Source organism: Monodelphis domestica, chromosome 5, assembly GCF_027887165.1.
Source record: "Monodelphis domestica isolate mMonDom1 chromosome 5, mMonDom1.pri, whole genome shotgun sequence".
Taxonomy (NCBI): domain Eukaryota; kingdom Metazoa; phylum Chordata; class Mammalia; order Didelphimorphia; family Didelphidae; genus Monodelphis; species Monodelphis domestica.
Window position 1 is genome coordinate 304,681,291 of NC_077231.1, and position 24,083 is coordinate 304,705,373.

General features: G+C 49.6%; 1 protein-coding gene across 1 annotated transcript in view; it reads right to left on the reverse strand.

Annotated features, from left to right (window-relative positions):
- Positions 1 to 24,083, reverse strand: part of LOC100032007 (oxysterol-binding protein-related protein 10) — a 106,982-nt gene that overhangs the window by 23,543 nt on the left and 59,356 nt on the right. The window contains exon 4 of the mRNA XM_056800380.1: positions 13,415 to 13,606. Within this exon, the coding sequence (XP_056656358.1) occupies positions 13,415 to 13,606 (192 nt within the window). The remainder of the gene's footprint in view (positions 1 to 13,414; positions 13,607 to 24,083) is intronic.

The following is a 24,083-nucleotide window of genomic DNA, read 5'->3' on the forward strand; positions in this document are numbered from 1 at the left end:
CCAGGATTTAGCATATCAGCATGGTGCTTGGCAGTTATGAAATTAAATAACTGAAATTTAATCTCCAAGTAAAATGTAGTTTTTTCTTCAAGTATGAATGTAGGCAAGAAAACATTATTCTGAAAAGGTATTCTTAGGTTTATGCAGACTGCCTAAAGGCATCTGTGACAGGAAAATGAAAAGAAAAACAAGAGAAAAATTTCTGGACTAAAAGGTCTCTTCTAGCTCTAATTTTTCAAAGAGTTTCACTTATGCTTTCAAGATTTCTGCCCTAGTCATTTCCAGCTATGCCACATCAAAGGAGGTAGGTCTTGGTCCCGAAAATCCTCACCTCTTCAAGGAAATGAGGAAGGTCCATTTCCTCCTTTCTTTGGTGGAGCCAAAATTACACTGCATTAAGCTTGACTCCAACTGTTCTCACTGTGCTCATCCTCAAACCTACTGCCATCTTCCCTCGCTCTGCATCAGCTCAGAACAGTCTTTCCTCACAATCCAAATCCCACACGTCTCCTGTTTCTTCCAAAGTGTCCTGTAGGACATTTATATGTTGGGACCTTATAGCTCAGGCACAAGATGATTCCATCTCAGTCCTTCAAAACTGTCTGCAAAAAAGTCCCTCTGTCTCTCTCACAAGAGATGTGGCCGAGCCAAAGAGAAATATTGGGGGCTACTAAGAATTGGTCTCATTGCTCTACTACTCTAAGAAAGAAATATAAACTGCCCATTTCTTCCCCCAAAAGGGTAATCTCCTGGGCAAGGAAAGAGATGCAGGTCTACCATAAAATTTCTCAGAATGGTCGTGCTTTGATGGTACACTTTGGAGGAGAAGGAATGCTGGGTCACGGCCAGAAGGATGGACCCCTCACTTTATCTGTACATCAAGAGGGAACATCTAACAACATGTGGTCCTCAGAGCCTCTGGTTACAGCATCCTGGCTCTCAGGAAGGGTCAGTAACGAGAGAATCAAGTTGTTGCAGATACCTACAACATCTGTCTTTCCCTCCTGTCCTCCTTTCACACATGGGACCCAAAGTCCCACTGTTAGTGTATATACTCGTTCCTGTAGATTATAAGCTTTTTGAGGGCAAGAACTGCTTTTTGTCTCTTCTCTAACCCTTATCTTGGTAGCAAGGGAAGGTAGAAGCTACACTTGATTGACACGTCTCAAGATTTAGAATCTCTCATGAGCTGGCAGGGACAGAGTTCTAAGCTGTTGGGAAGGTGCAGTTTCCAGGGAGAGTCTGGCCCGGAGGTCTCTGTCCCAGCCAGCTCACGAGAAATTCTAAGTCTTGAGATGTGTCAATCAATTGTAGCTTCTACTTTCCTTTGCTACATCTTCCATCTGCTGTGTATTGGTTGTGAGACAGAAGATGCTAAGGGCTAAACACTGGGGGTAAAGTGACTTGCTCAGGGTCACACAGCTAGGAAGTATCTCAGGACAGATTTGAAACCATATCTCTAGGTCTGGCTCTCTATCCATTGAGCCACTCCGCTGCCCTCTGGATTGTCTTATTTGTGTATCTCTGTATATCGCCAGCACCTGGCACACAGCAGACACCCAGGAGGCACTTGGGAAATACTTGCACTGTCATCTAAGCCAAGTAGGGGCTGTTGTAGTCTTAGTATTGGGTTCCCTCCTTCCCCAAGGCTCCCGCCCTTTTGCATCTTGTTGTATACAGCTGTTTGCATGCTCCCCATCACACTACGGGCTCCAGAAAGTCAGGCTTTTCTCTGTATTCACAAGGCAGGGCTTGATGCCCAGCACACAGTAGGACCTCAATAAAGGCCCTCTGACGAGCCACGCGATACCCAGAGCACAGTAGGGTTTCCCATAGACATGTCTGTTGGTGGATTGACTGGCTAGTCCCAAAGATGGGTAATAAAGGGATGGGCCAGTTAGTTGGAGCCTTGAGTTCGGAACAATCTGACCTCTGAAAGCAGATGCTGAAACAATTTCCTCTGGGAGAGTCGGGCTTCTGCCGCTTCCCTCCTCTGGCACGGCCACGCCAGCCGGCTTCCCTAACCGTTGTCTTGGCTGCAAGATGAGGTTCTGGAGACGCACACACACACCAGGAAATTAGTGTGGCCTGAAGAAACCAAGAGGCGTCGAGAAAACATTTTAAAGGGCCATAAATCAGGGGCAGGAGGAGGCCCGGGATGGAGGAGAGATGGGGAGGGAGAGCGCGGCGGCGGAGAGGCGAGGGCACACCAGGCAACGTTCCTAAGGATTCTGAGATCTTATCGGGTTTCCAGTTTACTTCTCCTGGATCCGACCCAGTAACCAGTTGCCTTAGCAACCAGATCTCCGACGAGGTAATGAAATTAGCCTGCTCGCTAAATAACAAGCATCTCGAAGACGCAGAAAGCCAAGTCATAAAGGCTCCCCGAGCCCCACCGACACAGCCAGCACGAGACGGCGGCGAGGCCAGGGGGGAGCCTGGGTCCCACAGCCAGGCACGGCCTCCGAGGGCGGCAGGATGGAAATGCTGGCACTAGGGGGGAAGATGGAAAAAACCACCCGCTAGGACGGAGGGAGAAACTTCTCCAAACGGTGTAAGGCTGGGATACGAGCCCAGCGAATGCCTCCAGGCTGGGGCTGAGATGGCATCTGCTGCCACCCGTGTGCCCCGCGTCGCACTGGCCACCAGGTTCTGCCGGGCCCCAGTGGAACAGGCCCTGCGCTGGGAGATAATACGGATGTGGGCTGCTGGGGACAAAAAGAATCTTCCCTCGAATAAAAAGCGCTCAAGAGTCCCCCAAGTTCTACACGCCTGGACGAGGTTCCGCAGAATCTGAACCAGGGCCTTCGGCCTTCTGAAACAACAAACAAAAGGTCTTTAGAGGATGAAATTGAGGCACAAGTTCAGCCCACAAGGGTGGCGGCCCCCAAAGCTGAGCCTGGGCGCCCCGCAGGCCGCCCTAAGCAGAAGGAAAACAGGCTGCTCCCTGCGTGCGGCTGCCGGTCTTCCTCCTCCTCCCTGCAGGCCATGGACATGCTCAGAGTCCTCTCCCGGGTCACAGAGGCATCCCTAGAACTCTGGAAGGCGGCACCAAAGAGGCAGACTTGGAACTTGCTAACAGTTTGGTTATTATGGCCGCTTGGTCGTTTCAGGCAGGAGATACTGGAAGGGTCGGCCACGTCCTTCTCCAGCTCATTTGACAGATGAGGAAACAGAGGCAAGCAGGGTGAAGTGACCTGTCCAGGGCCACACAGCTAGAAGTATCTGAGACCAGAACTGAATAGTATACAGTGTAAGAGTTAAAATTTGGGGGGGAAACTGAGGCAGGTAGAAATTAGTTTCTCTCTGCAAGGAGTATTATAATTTTAGAGGTTTATTGAAGATTAAAATATAAAGAAAATACAAGTAAGAAAGGCACGTGTCTAGGCCCAAAGAGCCTATTCACGACCACACACATCTTGCCTGCTAGGTGGAGAGCCGTGTGTGCTCCAAAGCGGAAGTAGGAAAGAGAGTAGCCTTTACAGGCAGGTTAAATAGACAATTTTGACCTCGCCCAGGTGGAAATCTCAGTGAGATTAGAGGGCATTCTGGGAGCTAGCAAGGACTCCTGGGAAATGGAGTCCCAGGTTCAACTCTCCATTTTTACAACAATGGGTGCTTAATAAATGCTTGCTGGGCTAGAATAGGGGGACCCACCATGCTAAATCACCGTCAGGAAAGACCAAACACCTTAATATCTACGAGTAGAGAAGGAGGAGGGCAGTCGGGTGGCGTCAGAGTACACAGAGCCTGAGGCATGGAGTCAGGAAGGCTCGGCTCGACTTTCTGAGTTCAAATCTGGCCCAGAAACTTCTTCACCCTGTGACCCCGGACAAATCATTTAACCCTGCTGGCCTCGGTGCCTCGTCCAAAAAATGAGCTGGAGGAGGACATGGCCAACTATTCTGTATCTCTGCCAAGAGAACCTCCAATGGGGTCACGAGGAGGTGGACAGAAACAACTGACCACAGATGGAAACATAGAGTCCGCTGCAAGAATAAAAATACACAGACATTCTGAAAACACAAAAATGCAAACAAAGGCCTATTTAGAGTCCTATTAGATTCCCCTCTTCTACATTAGTCATTCTATATATCCTGGAGGCCAGATAGCGATTCCTCTAGAAAAGGGGGTATTTCTGGTGGAAAAAAATGTAAAATCAAAGCACACCAGATCAGAACTGGGAGAGTCCTCAGGCCAAAACCCTTTCTTTGACCAATGAAGTAATGCAGGTAGGCAGAGGTTAAGTGACCGGCCTAGGGTCACACAGCCAATAAGTGTCTGAAGTTGGATTTGAAATTCCAAATATAAGCTACAGAGACCTGATGAGTTTCTGAAGCTGAAACACAGAGAAAACCCTCAACCAAAAGCAAAAAAAAGGCCCTGAATTTCAGGCACTCGCCCTGGTCTTCAAGCAGTCATTATTCACTTCCCTAACTAGCATGTTTGGATTTAAAGGGCGGTTTTGGGCCCTCTCACTTACACATTGTTTTGTTGACTAATCCAAGAAAGGATACATGGTTTAATTTAATTGCCTCTCACTGTGTCTGCTAATTGAATAACTCCTCGTTTTCAAAGACGGCTGGACATTTAATAATGGAAATCTGCCAAGTCTACGTGTTACAAATACAAGGAGGGACGGCACGGTCTCCTGTGAACCTACGCGAAGCAGGGCCTAGAGAACAGCATACACAACGACTACAAAATGGAAACGGAAGGGCAATAACCACAAGACCACTGAAAAGGATGGATGCACAAGCTCAGCCCCAAAGAAGGGAGATGATGAGAGGATGCTGGTCTCTCCCACCTCTGTGGCAGAGGCCAAGAGGGGGAAATGGAGGCGAGGAGAGTCTGGGGTGGAGAACACAGCATTCTGGATTTTTTTCTCTGTTTCAGTTTTGCTGATTTTTTTTCTTCCTCTTCAAAAAAAAATACTTTGCTATAAGGAATGGTTTCATTAGAGGAGGAAGAAAGAAAGAGCAACGGGGGACATCAAGGGGATGTAAAAACAAAAGGTATCAATAAAAATCTGAAAAGCAGAGTGTAAACTGATTTCTGATCAAATGAATCCTTTTTCACTAATTTTTCACTAATTTTTTCACTAATTTACTGAATAACTATGAAGATATATTGAAAGGGCCATACTTGAAGGAACTGCTGGCACCCCCCATGAATCAATATTCAGTCAATGAACACCATCTGCATGGTTCAATAACTTAAATACATTCCGATTCTCCTTTATCGAAGCTCCTTGTTGTAATGAGTAGATACCTCAGAGACTTTCCTGAGAGGTGACTGAGGTGTTCCAGGAGAGAACACAAGCTCCCTGAGGGCACGGATTGCTTCATTTCTCCCAGTGTGTCTACCACCAAAATTGAGCGTGGTGCTCGCGCCTCATTAAATGGTGACTGCTATTCAGGGCAGCACGAGGACAGAATGGACTTAGGCTGCCACACTCTGTCTGCTGTTTTACCTGGGGAGTTTTTCTCTGTTATACAGAAGGACTCAGTGTTGGGGGATGGAAGCATCGAGGGGAAATGCCCATTATAAAAAACAACCAACTGTTAAAAAAAAGGAAAAAACAGAGGAATAAAATGTAAGGAGCCCAGAAAGGTAGGAGGAGGCCAGGGATTTACTGAGCAGGTGGGGTGGCACAATCAGACCCAAGCATCAGGAGGACCACTGTAGTGGCTAAATGGATGATGGACTGGAGTGGGGAGAGCCTTCAGGCAGGAAAACCTAGCAGCAGGCTATAGTCCCAGCATGGGGTGAGAAGGGAATACACCAGGCTGGGGACAGTGTCAGAGGAGAGATGGAGAAGTGAAACTGATGTGAGATGCTAAAGGTGAAATTGACAAGAGATGCTACAGTGGTGAAATAGACAGGCCTTGGTACCATATTGGATAAGGGAGTGAGTGACAGTGAAGACTCCAGGATGGCTCCTGGGTTGGGAGCCAGAAGGTTGAGGAGAATGTTGTGTTCTCTACAGTAATAGGTAAGTGTGGGAGGACAGAATTTGGGAGAATAATGTTGAATTCCATTTTGGATATGTTGAGTATCAGGTGTCTGGGTTTTCTAATTTGAGACATCCAACTGGCAGCTGTAGATTCAAAACTGGAGGTCAAGAGTCCATTTGTGTATTTTCTACAGAGACAGCCAAGTGAACCCATGGGAATGGATGAGTTATCCAGCCAAATATTATAAAAAGAATGTCCAAAACCAAGCCCAACACATTCCTGTATGAGCTGAATCATTCTAATTGCCCAGGGTTAAGCCGTGTTCTGTTTTGATCTTTCTGTTTACATTGTCGTCATAAATGTGTATTGTATCACTAATCAAGCTTGCTTCAGACATTGGTTCATAGAAATCTTCCACTGTCTCTCTCAATTCTTCATAACCATCTTTTTTATGGAAATGATGATCTCTGAACATTTTCAGAGCAGCTTTTGAATATTATTTTTTTAAACCCTTACCTTCTGTCTTAGAATTGACACTAAATATGGGTTCCAAGGCAGAAGAGAGTTAAGGGTTATGCAGTTAAGGTTAAATGACTTACCCTAGGTCACACAGCTAGGGTCAAATTTGAACCCAGACTCCAGGCCATCTAACTGTCCCCAAATAAAATTATTTTTTCCAGTGGAGACAATCTGACTATACAATAACAGAGGAGATCAAACAAAGTGTGATATATTAATGCAATGGAATATGATGATGCAATTAAGACTGAATTGTGGAGATAGCAAGATGACTCAGTGAATCGAGACCCAGGCCTGGAGATAGAAGGTCCTGGGTTCAAATTTGACCTCAGACACTTCCTAGATGTATGCTGTGTGACCTTGGGCAAGTCACTTAACTCCCATTGCCTAGCCCTTACTGCTCTTCTGCCTTGGAACTAATACACAGTATTGATTCTAAGACAGAAAGTAAGGGTTTGGGGGAAGGGGGAAAAAAAAGACTGACTTGCAAGAAGAATGCAAAGGAATCTGGAAAAAACCTTTATGAAATCATGCAAAGCAGAAAAAGTAGAACAAGAAGAGAGCTGTTCACCCTCTGGCTACATGTGAGTGGCAGGAACAGAGAAGGAAGGAGCAAAGAATTCTGATACGAGCTTAGGGGGCAGGACTAAAACATTCAGATATTTGATGCTCTGAAATTAGTTGAAATACAAGTAGTCATTCCTTAGGAAACCCAGTTGTTATATTGAAATGCAATACTAAGCTTTTAATAAATGTTTTTTGGAGCAAGCATAATGGCACTGAATTCTTTTAAGACATGGTTCTTTCCATTCTAGCCAGGCTGAATTTTTTTTCATGTGATGATCTGCTAACTGAGCTTACGCATGAGGAATGAGTCCACTTCCCTGACCCCCTCCCTCTGCAGTGCCTTTATGGAGGGAGGCAGTCTGGGAAAAACAAAGGTGCCAGGGCAGGAGATGAGGATCCAAGGTCTGACACACTGTGCCCTGGCAAGGGAAGCCATGGGACCCAGCACAATGGCATCTTACTCTTTGAAATCAAGAGATGGGGGGTGGGGGGGATGGGAATACTAAGAGTGGGCTGCCTGCCTCAGATCAGAAAATTAAATTAGTTAATGGAAGTAGAGTGCTTTTGGAGAAAAATGCATATTGCTAATATTTCGTTTTCATATCAACTGTTTTCCCCAGCTCAGACTAGGACTGTTTTGATGCCGGTCCTCTCTTAATCACTGATGACTCGGAGCACTCATTCATTCATATGGCTGATAAGACAATGTGAGTCTTCTTTAGAGAAGTCTGTCCTTATCCACTGACCATACAAGAACCTCTGGAACCCACCCCCCAATAAGATGCATACAATGTATAATATCATACAAGGGTCAGATCTTTGTCCTAAACACAAGATAGATGATAGGTAGCAGCTAGGGGGCTCAGTGGATAAAAAGCTAGGCCTGGAGGCATGAGGACCTAGATTCAAATCTGCACTTCCTAGCTGTGTGACCCTGGGCAAGTCACTTAACCCCTGTTGCCTCACCCTTACTCTTCTGTCTTATAACTAATACTCAGTACTGATTCTAAGGACTTCCGGTCAAGATGGCAGCTTAGACAAAGCTAAAGGTCGGAGCTCCAGAAACCCTTCCTTACCGATCTCAAACTGAATGCTCTTAGGGCACCGGAATTCAAAACAAACAAAAGAATAGACCCCGGAAACACTCCTCCTGGACCTGGATCAAAAGGTACAGCCCCCCAAAAGTCAGAACCCGAGATCACTGGGATCTAAGGGGTAGGCAAAAGGAAGGTCCCAGGACCCATCCCCCCCAACCCAGAGAGAGGCAGCAGCAGGAACCTCAGAGCAGGCAAAAGGGCCTCGGGAGCCGGCTGTTCTGAGGGCCGCCCCCTGAAAACAACCTGACCCAGTCGTGGGGGCACCCAGACAGCAGGGAAACAGAGAGAGATGGGGTGGGGGGTGGGGGAGGAGCCTGTAGCCCCCTGACCAGATCCTTCCATCTGAGTCTCACCAAGGTCCCTGCCTCAGGGCATACTCAGTCCCAGGTTAATCCTATCACCAACCCTCAGAGCTCCAGGAAGCCACAGCCCCTCCCCCTCAGAGTGCAGGGTCCTCTGAAACAACAGTAACCCTCAGGGCTGGCAAAAGGGCCTCTGAGCTGAAGACCACATCCTGAAAACAACCTGGCCCAGTCGAGGGGCCACCCAGACAGGAGGGAAACAGAGAGAGATGGGGGGGGGGGGGTCTGTAGCCCCCTGACCAGATCCTTCCATCTGAGTGTCACCAAAGGTCCCTGCCTCAGGGCATACTCAGTCTGAAGTTAATCCTATCACCAGCCCTTGGAGCTCCAGGAAGCCAGGGCCCCTCCCCCTCAGAGTACAGGCTCCTCTGGCCAGCAAAGGCATTGAAATACATCTGAGAGTGTCAAGCCAGGTGCAGAGCATAGAAGTAAGGCAACAGAGAAGCATCAGGAGGGAACTGAGGAGAGTAGTAACACTGAAACACCGAAATACCAGCAATTCCAGGCTTCCTGGGGAAGACAGACAATTTGCCTGGGGCTAAAGCCACTGAACACCAGACAGAAGAGCCAGCCCCCCTCACTCAGATAGAGATGGCAAACAGCACAGAAGCAAAAAAGCCTCAAAACAACGGGAAAAACAAGAAGGGGGCAACTTTGGACACATTTTATGGAGCAAAAATACAAAATACAGAGGAGATAGAAGAGGAAACACAAGCAAATGCGCCAAAACCTTCCAAAGGAAATGGAAACTCTCCACAAACTTTTGAAGAATTTGAATCAAAAATGATCAAAAAGATGGAAGCCTTCTGGCAGGAAAAGTGGGAATTGATGCAAAAGAATTTCACGCAACTACAAAACCAGTTTGACCAAACTGAAAAGGAAAACCAGGCTTTAAAGGTCAGAATTAGGCAACTGGAAGACAACGAGCAGGTAAAAGAGCAAGAATCAATAAAGCAAAGCCAAAAGATCAAGAAATTAGAAGCGAACATAAAATATCTCACTGACAAGGTAACAGACTTGGAAAATAGAGGGAGAAGAGACAATTTAAGAATAATTGGACTACCAGAAAATCCAGAAATAAACAGCAAACTCGACATCGCAATACTAGATATAATCAATACTGATTCTAAGATGGCGGGTAAGATTTAAAAAAAAAAAAACCCACTACTCACAAGTCTGCACACCAAAATAATTCAGTAAACTTGAACTTGCTGTGAAAGGTCTTTATGATTAAATTTATTAATTGCAATGCATTTCCAGACTCTGAGTCCTCCCCAGGATTCTTTTACCTTTCCTTCTTGTTGACTTTTCCTCTTATAGACTCGCAGTTAGAATCTGCCCATTTCTTCAGGATATGAATTTTTCACTTTGTAATATTTTATATAAAGGGCTTTCAAGATTTCTTTCTATTCCTCTTACTTTGTCACTCAATAACACAACAGTAGCCCATTATATTAGCGAGCCACAGATGTTTTTCCTTTTCATCTCTTCAAAAATATTTTCCCCAATTACATGAAAAACAATCTTTAACATTTTTTTAAATTCCCACCATCCCTCCTTCCCACCTCTCCCAACCCTCCCTGAGATGGTGAGCAATCTGATATGTGCAAGTGGGTAAAACATTTTTCTACATTAATCATTTTGTAGAAGAGACCTTGTCAAACAAGAACAGGAGGAGGGAGGAAGGGAGGAAGGGAGGAAGGGAGGAAGGGAGGAAGGGAGGAAGGGAGGAAGGGAGGGAGGAAGGGAGGAAGGGAGGAAGGGAGGAAGGGAGGAAGGGAGGAAGGGAGGAAGGGAGGAAGGGAGGAAGGGAGGAAGGAAGGAAGGAAGGAAGGAAGGAAGGAAGGAAGGAAGGAAGGAAGGAAGGAAGGAAGGAAGGAAGGAAGGAAGGAAGGAAGGAAGGAAGGAAGGAAGGAAGGAAGGCCTCAACAGAGGCCGGATGATCTCTCGTCTAGCAAGCTGGATCCATTCTGGGTGAGGTGCTTTCTTTTTCACATTTTAATAACTGGATTTTTTGCAATTCTATTTTATTCCTTTAAAAACTTTATTTATTTATTTGGAGAAGAGCCCAGAGTCTGCCTCAGATTGCCAAAGTAGTCCATGGCACAACCATGGTGAAGAACCCTTTGACCATGCATACAGCTGGGTAACTCAGTGGATAGTCAGGCCCAGAGGTGTGAGGTCCTGGGTTCCAATCTAGCCTCAGACACTTCCTAGCTGTGTGACCCAGGACAAGTCCCTTCACCCCCCATTCCTAGCCCTTACTGCTCTTCTGACTTGGAACCAATGCACAATATTGATTCTAAGATGGAAGATGAGGGTGGAAAAGAAGGATTTTTAAATTAAAAAGAGCCCAAGTGGGCCAAATGGTGGCTGAGGTGCCTTCCTGCTCCCGGGCTCTAAGATTCTACCCCAGCTGTCCATCCGAAGCCTACCTGAAGGTCAGGAGCGAAAGCCTGCACATGGCTGGATGTGACCAACCCCGAGGCTGCCTTCACCATCCAGGTCGGCCCAATCTCCTGGCCCACAGGAGGTCCTCCATCAAGGTTAGCTGAATTGAATTTTGGTTACCGTCAACACTTAGCCAAATGCTGGTGGTTTTTCTTTAAATTTAACTTCATTTTAAATGATGTTTTCAGCACGAAGAGCTGCCCAGGCCAGGAGAGGGAGAGAAGACCCACCGGGTCCTGCCTTGTACACAGAGAAAGTTCAGAGGCTAAATGGGAGCCTGCTGGGGCTGTGTGGCTGCTAATGAAGGGCTCCAACGTGCCCGAAGCCCAGAGGCAGCACCGCCGCTGCCAGGTTTGTGCCGGCGTTTTTAATTCCAATGGTGGCAGGCAGGAGAACAAGGAAGCACGAAGTGCCTTGGGCTGAAGCTGGGAACTCAAGCCAAAAAGGGGACTCCCTGCATGGGTGTCAGGGCAGCACCTGAGGGCCCCGAGGGTCTTGGGTGCCCCCCCAATCCTGGCAGGCATACCAGCCCCCACGTCCCTGACCCGCAGGTACCCTGGTCCCTACCTCAACACCCCCAGGGGACGGGAGCACCGCTCTCCCTGCCACCCACCCATCTGCCTGTAAGGCAGATCTACTAAGAAGGTCTTCCAAAAACTTCCACTCACGCCCCTAGCCACCATCAGTGTGCTCTCCTGTAAAATGGGGACAATAACAGCTCCCTAGTAGATATGAACTGAAACTTGGGGGCAGTTAGGCGGCCCAGGGAATAGAGAGCCAGTCCCAAAGTCAGCAAGATCTGAGTTCAAATCTGCCCTCAGACACTTACTAGTGGTGTGATTCTGGAAAAGCCACTTCACCCTGCGGGCTTCAGTTTCCTCATCTGTAAAATGAGCCAGAGAAGGAAATGGCCAGCCACGCCAGGATCTTTGGCAAAAGAACCTCAAATTAGGTCACAAAGAATCAAGACGCAAAATTAAAAATAACTCATCAACAACAACAAAGTTGTTAGGAATGACTGAATGAAAAAGAAATTATTAGGTACTTAATATGCACAAAAAACTGGAGATAGATGTTAAGTTCTGGGAATACAAATAGAACCCCTCTAGGAAGCAAAATGAGTGTTCAAATAAATCTACAAAGCCTTTCTGTCTCCATCGTTCTCCCTCTCTCCCTCCCCCCTTCCCTCTCTCTTTCTCTTCCTCCATCTCTCCATCTTTTTCTATCTCCCTCTCTCTCTCTCCCTTCCTCCATTTCTCTCCCTCTTTCTCTCCCTCTCTCTCTCCTTCCCCCTTCCCTCTCTCTCTCCCTTCCTCCATCTCTCCATCTTTTTCTATCTTCCTCTCTCTCTCTCTCTCCCCCCTTCCCACTCTCTCCCTTCCTCCATTTCTCTCCATCTTTCTCCCTCTTTCTCTCCCTCTCTCTCTCCTTCCCCCTTCCCTCTCTCTCTCCCTTCCTCCATTTCTCTCCCTCTCTCTCTCCCTTCCTCCATTTCTCTCCATCTTTCTCCCTCTCCCTTCCCTCTTTCCTTTCCTCCATCTACCCATCTTTCTCCCTCTCTCTCACCTCTTCCCTCTCTCTCTCCCTTCCTCCATTTCTCTCCATCTTTCTCCCTCTCTCTCTCCCTCCCTCCCCTGCTCCCCCCTTTGGGGACAGCCCCCAGTTATTTCCAAAGGGATCCAGTCCCCAATCCATGCCTAGGAAAGAATTGCTGGGAGATTTCATATTTCTTCTCTAAAAAGAAAACCTGCTAGTTGGTATCGACAAAAACCCCCTCTGTATCACTAATATGAAAGAACTCTGAAGACAGAATGGGGCTCGCAGAGTCACTCGCTCTCGATCCCCCGGGGCAGCTCTCAGGCCGCCCACAACAGGTGGTGCTGGGAGGAGGGAGAGGCTTCTGGACTCCAGCCATCGGGCTGCCCCTACCAAGCCCCAAAGAGGCTTCAGGACAACCCTGCTGTGGCAGGCTCTGCTTTTCTCGCCTGCCCCCTCTTCCGACCCTCCTCCTCCGCGTCCCACCCAGCCCCGCGCCATCCGCTGGGATCATCTCACTGATCTCCCCTCTGGAAATCAAGCCCTTGGAGGCCACCGAGTCTAAGTGGTCCACCAAGGAAACCCCGGCTCGGCGGGGGCCGTGAGGCCCGGAGAGGGGGACGGCAAGGTGATGGCTGCCGACGTACGAGGCCAGTGACTGAAGGCTGACCGCCCTGCCCTCCCCGGGAGGCTCCGGACACGCGGGGCTTCCTGAGCTGTGACCCCAGGGAGGCAAGTCGCCCCTCATTTCCCGAAGGGCACGAGCACTGCATCTCCGGCCCAGAGCCGGCTTCTCCTTCGGAGGGCCGGCTGTGTGCCCTGGGGGGACAATGGGGGGGGATCTCCCAGGAGCAGCCAGGGCCCTTTCACGCCCCCAGAACCCCCCCCCCCCACGCAGCGCCGGCCACAAGCGGCCCCGGCCTACCTCTCGGACGTCGTGGAGCTGGCCAGAATACTGACTCTTGGATCTTCGGGCGGCAGCAGGTGACTTGTGGTGGGTGACGGTGACCACGGAGGGGGGCGCGGGGGCGAGATGTCTCTGGCTACTGGGGGAGGCCGAATTGGGCGTTCCATGGGGGAGCAAGGTCAGGCTTCGGCTCCGTGAGCTCGGAGTGCTCTGGAAGGGGAGAACAGAAATCTTTTAAAGAGCAGCACGAGGGGGGACGCCGTGAGGGGGGACGGGTGTGTTCTCTTGTCCCTTGCAGAGGACAGAAGCCCCTCCTCCGCGGCCCTGCCTGGCTTCCCCTCCGTGCCAGGCGCCCCCCGGGGTGCCCTCCCCAACGTGCCCGGCTTCCTTTGGGGGGCCGTCTTCTCCTATGGGAGCTCCTCGCAGTCCGGGGTTCTCTCCTCTCATTTATATCCCCAGCACACAGCGGGTGCTAACAAAGGCTTTTTTCATTGAACTGGACTGCCGGGCACCGAAGGGCAAAAAGCAGAAGAGCTCGAGGCGTCCCTGCCCTCCCGGAGCATCCACGCAACAAGGACCCCCCAGACGGGCCCCCAGACTTCTGGGCTCCAGCAAACACGGGGACTGGGGTTAGCAGGACTGGAGCAGCTGCGGCAGGGAAGACCAGGAGGCCCCCTCGGCAGGCTTGAGAAAGAGCTGTCCACCGGGACCCGGTGCTGAACTCCAAACCCGCCACTACACGGGAGGGAGAGGCTGGGCAGAGTCCCTGACGAAGGGGACCTCGGTGGGGAGGGAGTCCAAGCCGGCCCTGGCAGTCCTCGCCACAACAGGCTGGCCATGGGCTGCCCGCCTTGCCCTGATGCTTCCCGAAGAAGCTCGCTCTGGCTTTGACAGAGTGCCCAGACTGGAGTCAGGAAATCCTGCTTTGGACACTGACTAGCTTTGGGCCCCGAGCAAGTGACTCAGCCCTGCCGGCTTGCCTCAGTTTCCTCATCCGTAAAATGAGCTGCAGAAAGGAATGGCAAAGCACACTAGTATCGCTGCCAAGAAAACCCCTGATGGAGTTGGGCCTGACTGAACAACAGCAGACTAAATAAGCTGTTTTGCAGTCTGACAGGAGGTGGCCCAGAGCAGGATGTCACGGGAGCACGACACAGCATCGCTGCGTGGTTAAGAAATTAATTTAAAGGGGGCAGCTGGGTGGCTCAGTGGATGGAGAACCAGGCCTAGAGACGGGAGGTCCTGGGTTCAAATCTGGCCTCAGCCACTTCCCAGCTGTGTGACCCTGGGCAAGTCACTTGACCCCCATGGCCTAGCCCTTACCACTCTTCTGCCTTGGAGCCAATACACAGTATTGACTCCAAGACGGAAGGTAAGGGTTTAACAAAAAAAAAGAAATTAATTTAAAGAATTCAGAGAAACTTGGGGAGACTGATGAGCCGATGCAGAGAAAAATGGGCAGAACCAGGACCAAAATGCACAGGAAAGCAACAACCAATGCAGCGACCCATCCTGACTTCAAAGGACAACTGATGAACTTTCCTTCTGCCTCTCAGCAGAGTTGGGAGTCTGGGGAGAAGGATGGAAGGCGCTGTTGTGGGACAGAACCAGCATCAAATAGGTCAATAATCTCCATAAAATACTAATCAATAACCGCATACACACACAGGGGCTGCTCTGTAACTCCCACCCACCTTGGGGAAAAGACTTAATTTCTCAAGGGAGCCCAGTGGATAGAGCATTGGCCAAAGAGATAGGATGACTGACTAGACTGCTGTCTGCCTCAGTTTCCTCATCGGTAAAATGGGAATAATAATAGCATTTATCTCAGGAGCTGATTGTTCTAAAGCTGTGACCTAAGAAATGTGTGGGTCTTCATTATCAGCATGGATACACCTTCTTTCCAGGAGCTGCTCGCCCACCAGAAGCCTTTCTGCCTCCCCTCTCGCTCCCCCAAATTGTCATCTATAGTCCTACCCGCTGGCACAATGGATTCCCACCAGGGCACTGTAACCTCTTGGAAGGCAGGAACTACCCTTCTATCCCCAGCACCAGGTACCCAGGATGCCCCCCATCAAACAGTGCTAGGCTGGATTCAGGTCCAAATACCACACACCACCATGACCCAAGAGGACCGTGGTTCTTTTTTTTTTTTTAAACCCTTACCTTCCATCTTGAGTCAATACTGTGTCTTGGAGTCAATACAATAGGGGTCAAGTGACTTGCCCAGGGTCACACAGCTAGGAAGTATCTGAGGCCAGATTTGAACCCAGGACCTCCCATCTCTAGGCCTGGATCTCCATCCACTGAACCACCCAGCTGCCCCCGGACCGTGGTTCTTTAAAATAAACCAAAGTGCTTCTTTAATAAAGTTAAATTTGCTAGAAACACGTTTAGTAAAACTTCCACTGATAACACAAGGTTTTTTAAATTTAAATCTGCTGGAAACACATTTAGTAACGGTTGCGTTGATGTTACCAGCAGAGCCACAGAGCTGAGCAGGCATCGAGCCTTTCCTAAAAGCTTCCTCTGGTCTAGGCACTGTGCTGAGTAGGGAGGATGCCTAAAGAACTCACAGCCTCACGGAGGCGACGGCGTGCCTAGAGGGAGTCCCTACAAGACACGGAGTAGAGCAGAGGGATCCTCATCTCTGGACAGACGGAGAGGAAGGCCGATTCCCAACCTGCCCAGTCCGTGCCGCCCTCGGCACCCGCGAGAGACAAAAAGCCAAGCTCCGGTACCCAGGGCGAAATTCACCAGGGGCAGCTCTCTCGGGCCGGGGACAAGCGCGCCGTCCACTGGTAAATGGCTCCTTGAGGGACGTGGGCTGAACCGACCTGCAGGGAATGGGAACATTTAACGGAAAACCCATCAGGGGTGGCAATCACGTGGGTGCCACCACAAAGAAACCATCATGAAAGGAGAAGCTCGAGCCACACTCAGCCGACACCTCATCTTCTTCTCAGGATGATGGCAGGCTACCAGGTGGGAGCGACATAAAAGCCCAGGAAAGCAAAGATGCTGCTAAAACGGCCACCAAAGCGCCGTGTAAGATACCTTCTCCCTTTACACTTCCTAGATTTTCTTTTAAAATCTGCTTTGGTATTGGAAAAGAATGTACACAGCTAGTGGAGCAGGGGACAGAGCACTGAGCCTGGGATCAGGGAAGACTCATCTTCCTGAGTTCAAATCCGGCCTCAGATGTCTGGCCCTGGGTGAATCACTTCATCCTCTTTGCCTCAGTTTCCTCATCTGTAAAATGGGCTGGAGAAAGAAATGGTCAACATTTTGGTATCTCTGCCTGAAAAATCTCAAATGGAATCCCAAAGAGTAGGACACTGAAAAGAATTGAACAGCTACTTCTACAAGATCAGAGGATTGTAGATTCAAAGGTGGAAGGAATTCTGAGGCCATCAAGTCATGCCACCACTGCCCATTTTACAAATAAATGGCAGCCAAGAAATAGACTAACTTGCCCAAGTTAGGTGGACCAGGTAGGATTTGAATCCAGGTCTCTGAGGCCAAATCCAGCACTCATTTAACTCCAACCCCCAGTCTCTTGTTCTGCTTCCGCTCATTCACAATAAACTGCCATTGGATGGCATCCATGATGTGGAAGGGAAGAACATCTACAATGAGGGCCAGGGACCTCTCGGTGCAGAGGAAAAGGTCAGAAAGAAGGCTGAGCGTCTTAAAATGAAAAAGGAAAGCAAGCAACAGACACATCACAGAGAGACTTCGGGCTTCATGCACAATCTCCTCTTTGGTATTTACAAATCCCTATTCTATTTCATGTTCGCTAGGTTCAAAATTAAAATTAAAATGGAGGGAAATAAGAGTCCTTTCTTGCTGCCTCTGCAAAGGCTTGAACACCTGAGGCTAGAAACTCAACAGAATCCCCTGGTGCTAGAAGGAATGAACAGGGAACCCCAGAGGGGTAACATTTCCCCATCCTGCTTGTTTCTGGGTGACTCCCAGGCCAGATGGGGATCAGGATCCCGAGCCCAAAATGTGCTGTTGTTTCCCTCATCTCGGTGACTAGAGGCTATCCCAGACAAGGAGAAGGACAGCAGAGAGGCGATGGAGGGGGAGTCAGTCTAAGGGCAGAGAACCAGGGCACTGGCGCCACGAGCCAGAAGGAAAAGCGGTGCATCTTCCTAGCTGAATTACAAATGGACCTGTTTTACAGAAAATCTCACCGCAAGGTTCCTTCAAAGATGAAGCTCTCCTCATGCATATTAAATGAGAAACGTTGGCTAACGAGTTTTCAGGAGCACACCGGCTGTGGTGAGTTTTCTGCTGGGGTCCAGGGAATGCATTAGGTTCTCTATCTTACAAACAATGACCAAGATAAGGAGGAGGAGAGCACCCGTTTACAGTTCATTTAAGGCAATTGCTTTCAATCAATCTTTGGATATAAAATATCAAGTTAAAAATGGAGCCAATCATTGACTGACTGGTCCCATTAACAAGGGCAAAAGAAATATTCCCCAAGACTTACTGGGTTCAGAAGAAGAATAAGAGGGAGGAAGGAGAAAACTGCTTAAAAGTGGGGGTCACAGGAGCATCTGGGTGGTACAGGGAATTGAGAGTCTGGTCCAGAGAACAAAAATCCTGAGTTCAAATGTGGTCTCAGACCCTTCCTTGCTGTGTGATCCTGGGTAAGTCATTTAACCCCCATTGCCTAGCCTTTAGTGCTCTTGTGCCTTGAAAGCATTACACAGTATTGATTGTAAGATGGAAAGAGAGAGGAAAGGAATGGAAGGAGGGAAGAGGAAAGAAGGAGGGAAGAGGAAGGAAGGAAGGAAGGAAGGAAGGAAGGAAGGAAGGAAGGAAGGAAGGAAGGAAGGAAGGAAGGAAGGAAGGAAGGAAGGAAGGAAGGAAGGAAGGAAGGAAGGAAGGAAGGAAGGAAGGAAGGAAGGAAGGAAGGAAGGAAGGAAGGAAGGAAGGAAGGAAGGAAGGAAGGAAGGAAGGAAGGAAGGAAGGAAGGAAGGAAGGAAGGAAGGAAGGAAAGAAGGAAGGAAAGAAGGAAGGGAGGAAGGAAGGAAGGGAAGGAGGGAGGGAGGGAGGGAGGGAGGGAGGGAGGGAAAAGCTCAGTGCGAAGAGAGTCCTATCTGTTAACATAAGAGTTCTCTCTACTGGGCACCTGTCCCAAAAAGTCAAAAGGAGAAAGAAAAGATCCACCTCTATCCAGGATTTCCTTGTGTTTAGTTTGTGGTAGCAAAGACCTGAAAATAAAGTTGGTGTCAACTGAAATGTCCAACAACAAGCATTGTTTCTGCACTTACTGTGTGTCAACTCTGGTACTAAGTGCTGGGAATACAAATACAGGTTGAAAGAAAGGCAGTCCCTGCCCTCAGAAGAGCTCTCATTGTAACAGAAGGTGAAAGGTGGGAGGGAATGAGTTGATGAGACTGAGGAAACCAAGATGGATCAGTGTATCAGCTGGTTTTCCTAACATTTTTTACTGTTATAAGGGAGGGATCCTTGGATAAATGGAGGAATGGACAGATGAATGGATGGAGGACTCAAAATGACTGCAAAAAAATGTAAAAACAAAAATAATTAACAAAAATTATTATTGAAAGAGGGCTCAGTATAGAATGGCTGCTTAATACATCCTTGTTGATATTTAACTTCTATGAATGATGACTACTACTCTAGAAAAGGTTTCTGGTGGCAACTAAACGATGGAAACTTACTTATTTTTTTTTAATTCAATAAACTGATTATAATAGAACCAAAATGACATTAAATTTGGATAATATTTTTGCTCCACTTTCTCAAAACCTCCCCAGAAATATCTTGAAGGACACACTTCAAAAGTAATAAACAAAAGGTAGCAGAAAAACTACTCGGTCAAATTAGATGATTTATTTAAATCTACCCTTCTAAGACCACTAAGAACACTGGGACATCTTGGCTCATACAAGCCATGAGAGTAATGGAAATTCAAAGAAGAAGGCCCGGGTTCCAATCTCAGCTCACTATGTGACTTCAGCAAGTCCCTTGACCCCATTGGACCTCTGCAAAATAAGAGGGTTGGACTAGGTGGTCTTGGAGTTCCCTTCCAGCTCAATGAGCCAACGATCCTAAGTAAAGGAGCCCAGATTCCAGTCATTCCACAGCACTGTCCTTAAGGCTTCTAAGATTTTCCCCACTTCGTTATAAAATAATACAACTGAAAGTCCAAAAGAAGGAGGAAAGATTCTCGAAGGAAACCTTTTTTAAAATAAAGCATTCAGCACTTAACCACTCACAATTTCCAGTTTACTAGGACTTCACATTTCAGTAAAGATGGACTAATGCACCAGGGAACTGTCCTTGGTCCAATAATTCTAAGAATCGATCGGCCCTGGCCTTGGTCCTTGATCTGCCATCATCTCAGCATCTCATCGCCAAGTACAAACCAGAAAGGAAATAAGATTTTTCTTCAAGCCTGGACTTCTTTCCAGGTTCACTTCTATCAGCAACATCTCCAAAAATGACAAGCAGTTATTTAGGTGCATGCTTTATTTTACGTCTATAATATATAAGCATGTTTACATACGATACATACATGTATAGAATGATGCTATAGTAGATTGTGCTCCTAATTCACGTGTATATAAATATATATAATGCGTCATCTTTATGATATGTGTATGTATAATGATCTACACTGGTCTGTATTCTGCTTGTAGTGCACATTTGTGTGTAATTCTATAATGAGCCTCGTGTTTAGGGTATATGAACATTTTTTCACACCCTAAACTAAGACATTTCCCTTCCCTGAATTCCCTCCCGTTCTCTTAGGGCACAGGAAATAGCTTTTGCTCCTTGGAAGCCAGATCCACCCAAGACAAAACCAGGCAGCGTTTCTCCAGCAAGAGCTCGTCCTGCCGCCAGCTTCCTTCCTCTATTGTGGGGAAACAGACCAGTTTTTAAATTCTGACGCCTCCCCTCACCCCATGATCCAACCGCTCTACCTCCAGTCGAACTTCATTCCTTGATTTCAGGAGGGATCTTGGGCCACCCAGGCTGACCACCCACAAGATGCTGGCCTGGGGAGGGGGTCCCCTCCCGACATTTATGAGCCCCTCAGTAGAGCGAAGCTCAACTGTCTCCCTGTAATGACTTGAGGAACCCATCAGCCCCCCCACACACAGCCTAAATTCTCAGCACCCCTAGGCCTACTTATCACCCTGCAGAAAGCAATTCCCAAGCACTAGGGGAGGGGAGGGGAGGGGGGGAAGGAGAGGGAGAGGAAGAGGGAGGGGAGGAGAGAGGAAGGGGGAGGGGAGGGGAGGAGGAGGAGGAGGGTCATTATTTGAGTTAGAATTTCTGGGCTGGAGATGCAGCCACCCTTTGGCGAGCAGAGCACCCAGGGACCTCATCCAACAAGCTTCATCTAAAACCACTGATGACTGATGACCCAGCACAGAAGAAAACAGCCTCGAAGGGCTTTCTTTCACTCTGTTCCCAGCAAGCAAGCAGACCGATCCTAAGAGCCCCCCCGTTTCTGAGGGCTAAATAAACAATTTCCCCACCAATTGAGAAATCTCGGAGCTCCGGAGCCAGGAGGAGCCGGGCTAGACCGGCTGTAAAGGGGATCCTGGAAAAGGATCGTCTCTGAGAGGAGGATTCGGGCTCTGCCAGGACCATCCCGCCGGGGGCTGCTTTCCGGCGGCTCCCGCTCAGCTCCCTTTTGCACAGAGTACGCTTTGGGGAGCCCCGCGTGTAGGTCACGGCTAACTCTTTAAATGCTTCCCTAATGGGTTCTTGACACCTTATTTCTCCATTATATCCCCACCACCACCATCCAACTCTGTATGACAAAAAGAAAAGCATTAAAGATGGTGGCCGCAGACTGGACCCAGGCGTCCCCAGCCTCCCGAGCCCCCTTCCGCTCCATGCTCTGGGAAACATCCGTCCCTCCTGGGCCAAATGGGTCTCTGGGTCCAGGAACGCCAGCACACCCACCCCGGCATAAGTCTGTTGGAACGACCTTCAGCAGCTCAGTGGATGGAGCCGGACCGGGAGCCAGGAGGTCCTGGGTTCAAACGTGGCCTCAGACTTCCTAGCTGGGTGACCCTGGACAAGTCCCTTAACTCCCGCTGCCTAGCCCCGGCCGGGCTTGGCATCGGTACGAAGACGGACAGAGCTACGTGGCACAAGAGGGCTTCCACAGAGGAGGCTCCCCCGAGGTGCCCGTCAGCCCCAGACGATTCCTTTTTAAGGACTTACTTAATTTCTTCCTAATGAACAAAGATCTGTCCCGTCCCGAAGCCTCTCCTCGCGCGTGCCGCCTGCCGGAGGTCTTCCGGGGGGCGTCCTCTCGGCCCCTTCCGTTCTCCCCTGGCGAGAAGAGCCAGCCCGGACGATGCCCCCAGAAAACGAGGGCAGGAGAGGCCCTGAGGCTGGCCGCGGCGTCCTGCTCTCCTTCCCACACGGGGCGGCCCCCGCGTTTCCCAGTTCACAAAACTAGATCCGTCCAGATGGGCCGCCCCTCCCGAGGGAAGCTGCCCCGCAGCGGGAGAGGCTCTTCCCGGGGGCTCCGCCGCAGGAATTCGGGGTTCCCTCTTCCCGCTGTTTCAGAATGGGGGTCCGGGATGGACGCGGGACGCATGAAATATCCCAGCAATGACCTCCTGGGCCCACAGGAGCCAGCGGGGATGGGAGAGAGGGGCCGTCCCTGGACCCGGGCAGTGGGTGCAGGAGCCAGAGGGGGCCCCAGAGAGGGCAGAGCCTGCCTTCTCCCAGAACGGGGCCCACCTGGGGAACCCCGACACCATGCGGGAGGCGGCTCGTGGCTGGAAGAACAAGTTTCCAACTCCCGGATCCTCATGGAGCCACGGAGGCCGGCAGCAAACACCAGACACAGGCGAGGAACCCAGGAGAGGGGGCCGCTGCCATCAGGGCCGGAACTGTCTCAGCAGCCCCCCGAGATTTTTCTGTGCCTTCTGTTTATTCAATGGATTGTTTTTGCAGCTGTTACTTTTATTCAATCTTTCTCAGAAGAATCCGTGATCTTGTCCAGCAGGATAGGCCTTGGGGCGATGGATCCGGGGCCCATTCGGGGAGCTCTTGTTCACACACTCCCCAGAAGGCATCCCCAAGGGGGTCCCCCTCTTGCCTGTTGAACCCAGGACCTCCCGTCTCCAGACCTTCTAGCTGCCCCCAGCAGAGGGTACTTAAAGCTAACTCTGCTAGTGAACCTGTCAAGAAACCGTAGAGCACTTCACGTAGAGAAGGTCACCCCTTATGGGAAAGGGAATTTTGAGGCGGCCTCCCCCCTGGACCCCTCCATCCTGAGCAACAAGCATGAAGCACAGCAGGAGGCGGCACATATAACACGCCTCCTCTTTCCATCATCTACTGTCAAAAATCACCAGGGAAGGCCTTCCTCCTCCCCACCAACTGAGCACGCCTGTGCCCAGGAGACACCTGGGACGCGGGCCGTAGGCTTTTGGGTCAGACTCATGACGGATCCTCCATCGCCCTCTGGGCTCACTAACGAGGTCCGAGAGTTTGCCCAGTCTTGGAATCATCCCCTCCTTCAGATGCTCCGGAATAGGTCCCCCCTCCCCCCGCCGGGCTCTCCTCTGGGCACCCTTGGGGGATCCTCACTGCTTTGCCCATCTTCCTTCTACCGTTGCTGTGAGGGCACTTTAAGAAATGACTTGGGGGAAAAAATCAACCCGTGCCAGTGGCCGAGTCACCCTCTGAAACCCCCAATGATGTCCTTCCCGCCAAATCCAGCGGTCTCTCCCCACCATCCCTCGTCTGGGCACCAATGGGATCCATTGTTCAGCTCTGGAAGACTCCTGCTGAGACGAACGGCGACCAGGACATCCCGCGCTGCTACGTGCTCAGCCACTGCTCTGGAGGGAGGAGGGGGACCCGAGTCATGGAGCTGAGCCTCAGTTTCCTCACCCGGAAAGCAGGAGCCCCAGTCCTGGAAGTACTTGCTTCCCAGGGGGCTGAGAGACTCAGAAGAGGCGATGCTCGAATTACTCGTATTATCAGTCAAAACACGACCCTGCAGAGCCTCTGACAAACGCCTACATCGCCAGCATAGCTACAAAACTGGGCGTTTTACTATCGCGCTCCCCATTAGCTGTGACACTAAACTGGGGCTCAATCCTCAGTGTACGGGAAAGCAAGGATTCTACTGACTTCTGGGTAAAGAAACCAAATCACCTGTTAATAGCTCCTCCCCTCGACTTCTCCCACACTCACAGGACACAAGACACTTGTCTTTTCCCGAGGACAGAATCTCCTTCAAGCAAGGGCTGCCCCCAAGGCAATGTCTATCTCTCTACCTACCTACTTACTTAAATAGACATCTATATTTATCTACCTATCAATCTATCTACCTTATGCCTGTCTCTGTCTGTCTGTCTGTCTATCCATCTATCATCTGCCTTCTCTGTCTGAATGTCTCTTACCTACCTACCCACCCATCCATCCATCCATCCATCCATCATGTCTTCTCTATCCATCCATCCATCCATTCATCCATCCATCCATCCATCATCTGCCTTCTCTGTCTGAATGTCTCTTACCTACCTACCTACCTACCCACCCACCCACCCATCCATCCATCCATCATCTGTCTTCTCTACCCATCCATCCATCCATCATCTGCCTTCTCTGTCTGAATGTCTCTTACCTACCTACCTACCCACCCATCCATCCACCCATC